Source organism: Schistocerca americana, chromosome X, assembly GCF_021461395.2.
Source record: "Schistocerca americana isolate TAMUIC-IGC-003095 chromosome X, iqSchAmer2.1, whole genome shotgun sequence".
Classification (NCBI taxonomy): domain Eukaryota; kingdom Metazoa; phylum Arthropoda; class Insecta; order Orthoptera; family Acrididae; genus Schistocerca; species Schistocerca americana.
The window spans coordinates 477,208,273-477,212,649 of record NC_060130.1 but is presented as its reverse complement, the minus strand read 5'-3'; the positions used below and the strand labels follow the sequence as shown (position 1 = coordinate 477,212,649).

Sequence of the window (4,377 nt, the reverse complement as noted above, 5' to 3'; positions counted from 1 at the left end):
CATGGCAGAGAGTGCTTTGCATCATCATTGCATGGCAAAGGGCCCCTTGTATCAACATTGTGTGCAAGAGAGTGCCTTTCATCCATGTTTATTGGCAGAGGGTGTTTGTATCGAGGCTGCATGCCAGAGGTGGTGTGTATCGGTGTTTCGTGGCAGTGGGAACTGTGTATCGAATTTACATAGCACAGGGTTCTATGTATCGACATTGCGTAACATAGGGTGCTGTTTATCGACGTTACGTGACAGGGGGTACTGTTATCTATGTTGCATGCCCGAAGGTGCCGTGTATCCGTGTTGCATGCCCGAAGGAGCCCTGTATCCGTGTTGCATGCCCGAAGGCGCCGTGTATCCATGTTGAATGCCCAAAGGTGCCGTGTAACCATGTTGCATGCCCGAAGGTGCCGTGTAACCATGTTGCATGCCTGAAGGTGCCGTGTATCCATGTTGCATGCCCGAAGGTGCCGTGTATCCGTCTTGCATGCCCGAAGGTGCTGTGTATCCGTCTTGCATGCCTGAAGGTGCCGTGTATCCATGTTGCATGCCCGAATGTGCGGAGTATCCATGTTGCATGCCCGAAGGTGCCGTGTATCCATGTTGCATGCCCGAAGGTGCCGTGTATCCGTGTTGCATGCCCGAAGGTGCCGTGTATCCATGTTGCATGTCCGAAGGTGCCGTGTAACCATGTTGCATGCCTGAAGGTGCCGTGTATCCATGTTGCATGCCCGAAGGTGCCGTGTATCCGTCTTGCATGCCCGAAGGTGCCGTGTATCCGTCTTGCATGCCCGAAGGTGCCGTGTATCCGTGTTGCATGCCTGAATGTGCGGGGTATCCATGTTGCATGCCCGAAGGTGCCGTGTATCCATGTTGCATAATAGAGAGTACTTAGCAACAATGTAGTGATGCAGAGTGTACTTTGTAACACTGTGTGAGGTGGAGAGCGCTCCTTATTAATTGTGCAAGACAGGTGATGCTTCATATCAACGTTGCGTCGCCGTAGGTGCTTTGCAGCAATGTTGTGTGGTCGAAGAATTATCATACCAGCACTGTGTGTCAGAGGGTGCATCCTGCCACTGTTTCGTCTCCGAGGGTGTTTCGTACCGACACTACTTCCGCAAATGCAGGCAAAGAAAATGTTGATCGCACTTCATTGACGCAGGAGTCTGTAACCTGTACTACTCATTTTTACAGTCGGAAGACCACGCCCTTTTGGGGCTGCAGTTGGGAATTTGGCAAGATTTTGTAGCTCCGGCCAAACTGACGCCGTATTTGGATGGATTGAGCAGTGCATTAGCTCACGGCTGTGAACTCGCTGCTCCTTCATTACCGTGAAGTGTCAGTCCAAACGCTAATTTAATACGGATCAGGTGCCATTCGTATCTGCTGAGAAATTGTCTGGGATACACTGATTAAGTGATAAGTTACATGAATTTGACGATATTCAGTTGCATGTCGTTTACAGTAATAACTCTACACATTGGCCCATCTACAAAACCTCCACTACGTCAAATAAATCGTCCGGATATAGATACTTCGTCCAGTTACGTGAAGCCGGGGTGGGTTGCCAATACAGCAATATTCACACTGATTCTGTATCCGTATTAAAGAAAAGCTCTTTATTGCAATGAGATTGCTGCAGCATTTATATTTACTTTTAAAAGCAAAGTTTTCAGGCCTAACATTGGTTGCCTCTCCCTGCTGCTGTACATACAGACATACATTTATACATACATTATACGTGTTCCATAGACCATGAATACGACATTTCACACTGATGTGGAACGTGTCACTTAAACATGAGTTTTGTTTACAAAAAATAATTTTTCTTACAGTTACTGTTTCATATCTAAAAACTGATCTATTCGATAAAAGGAGTTGTCATCCAGAAATTCATTAAATCATGGCTATCTATCAGACTTTTAATTCTATTAGACAAATGACCAAAGATTTTTGTGGCAGCATAATTCACCCCTTTCTGTGCCAAAGTCAGATTCAAGATGGTCATTTAAAACTACTTGCGACAACACTAGGTTATACGTCCTCTGGCTCTGAAGTGCGTCCATAACTCCTGTAAGGACTATCGCTGCAACAACGGCTGGTGCCCAGTCTTCTGGTTTCCTTTGGTCGCTTAACAGCAATATGTTGCGGACGACTGTCCTGATATCCACAAAAGTAGCTCCTAGCATTCCCAAACGATTATTATCCAACCACATGCAGCTCAACAAATGTCTGCGTCACCATTTCAGGGACGTAATCCAGTGGGAGAAATCTGAAATAGTGGATGAAACAACACACATCATCATACAGAATGAATACATGTGCCGTTAGTTCAACACAATAGCCGAGAAAGTATTCAGATGAGAGGAGGTGACTTATATTAAAAGAAAAGAAGAAAAATTCGCCATTCTGTATGAGGTGATTTATATTCAAAGAAAAGAAGAAAAATTCGCCATACAGAATGGCGAATTTTTCTTCTTTTCTTTGAATATAATTCAACTCCTCTCATCTGAATACTTTCTCGGCTATTGTGTTGAACTAACGGCACATGTATTCATTCTGTATGATGTTGTGTGTTGTTTCATCCACTATTTAAGATCTCTCCCACTGGATTACGTCCCTGAAATGCAGAAAAATATGCTCTCCGCCGTCACACTAACAGTTAAGTCGATTTCCTGTTCTGTTTAGAAACGTGGGATAAAATTCACCCGTGCATGGGGAGAGATCTCTTAGATGTGTCATCCTGTTGTTCCTGCCATTCTTGCATTATGAAAGAGCTGATTTCCTGCTTGATATTCCCCTTTCTGTTCTAGTGTCTCTGACTTTTCATGCGTCACCGCTTCTTAATCGCTCTGCACTCCTTCCCTATTCAGAGTCTTACATGCTAGCGTTGGTCCCGCGACCCTTTCAGTCGCGGCTGCAGAAGGCGGAACCATGCGCTTTGCAAATAATGTATTCGCCACTCTCCATGTCTGCTTTCATAACGGGACATTTGAATTCGTCCGTAGCGTTTCAGTTGCCAAATTCTGAGTCTAGCTCCCGCTGTTCATCAAGCAGGTGGAAGGAATGAGACCATTTCTTGCTGAGATCACACACTACGCCACGTTTTATAAGATTCCAGCGATTTTATTTTCAATAAATTCTTCATGACCTAGTCCTCGGTCGGAATATACAGACTTTCTGGCCGCCAAGCTTTGTTCCCGCTGGCGTCGAGTACAGTGTTATTACACGTTTCACACCCCTTAGTAATTTTACAGAAGAAATAAATGGCAAAGGACGTGTCCTGAAGTTTATGGTTTTCTCCTGAATAATAAGTAGAAAAAGAGGCAGTTTGCCATCCGTTACCAGTTTCATTGTGAGTACTACGCTGTATAAATTTTTTAAATATATCTTTCCTATGCCAAAAAATTTCAAATTTGTCGTTTACGTACCAGAGAAAGAAAGCTGCAATGCAATTAGTTGATCTCAGTGTCTCCTCATCCCAGTCGGATTGTTCAAGGGAATCCTCAACTTCTTCGACCAATTTAAAATAAAAAAATTACGAAAAGCAATGTCAAATTTGGGGGGGGGGGGGCGGGGGCGGAATGCCACCCTGTGACGGGTTGACGCTTCTTAAAATGTGTTTGCCGAGAAGAATGTGCCATTTCCCCATGTTTCTCTCTCACTTTCAGTACAAAGGTGACATAGCTCGCTTTCCAGAGTGACGTGGTGAAGTCACTGCTAGTAGACACGTGGTGGCATTCACTTCTCACGCAGGCTATGAGGGCTGAAGAAGGTGGTGTGGTGTGCCATCTTCGCAACTGGCGATGGTATTGGAATTGTTTTTCTGCCCGAAAACCTTAGACATAGCTATATTTCTGGAACGATTGTGAGACATTTGTGCACAGACCTACTTTAAGATGTGTGTTTTTGACCAACAACGTACTAGATGTGCTAATGCTTTTCTAAAAATGTTTGTTAAGTGTGCGTAGTAAACCTTAATTGGCGTGGTCCCATGTTTTATTGGAAAGTTCACAATCCTGATGACCCGTATAGGAATATGAGTGATTTTGATATATTCCACCCGTTTACATTTGTTGCACGAAGGCTGTTGCGTGTAGAGCCCTAACCATATATGAACATTTGTGCTAAGATTGCCGGCTTTTCTCGCCCATGCCACATACGTTCGTCGTGTTTACCTGTAATTGCTACATTTGTTCGATGATGTAAAGTAGGAACTGAGTTGTGATCTTCTTCGATGAAGCATTTTCGGCTGGGACGCTTCTGTTCGGTCTAACTAAGCAGTTTAGATGCCACAAGTACAGTCCCGGTGACGCAGCAGACGTTGGCAGCGCTCGTGCGGTGTAAGGTGGTTGGGTTGGGAGGGGGCAGGAGGGTTGAGAC

General features: G+C 44.7%; 1 protein-coding gene across 1 annotated transcript; it reads right to left on the bottom strand.

Annotated features, from left to right (window-relative positions):
• Positions 1-255: 255 nt before the first annotated feature.
• On the bottom strand, positions 256-840 carry LOC124556081 (prisilkin-39-like). The gene has a single exon (XM_047130108.1). It carries the CDS (start codon positions 838-840, stop codon positions 256-258), a length of 585 nt encoding a protein of 194 aa, XP_046986064.1.
• Positions 841-4,377: the final 3,537 nt, after the last annotated feature.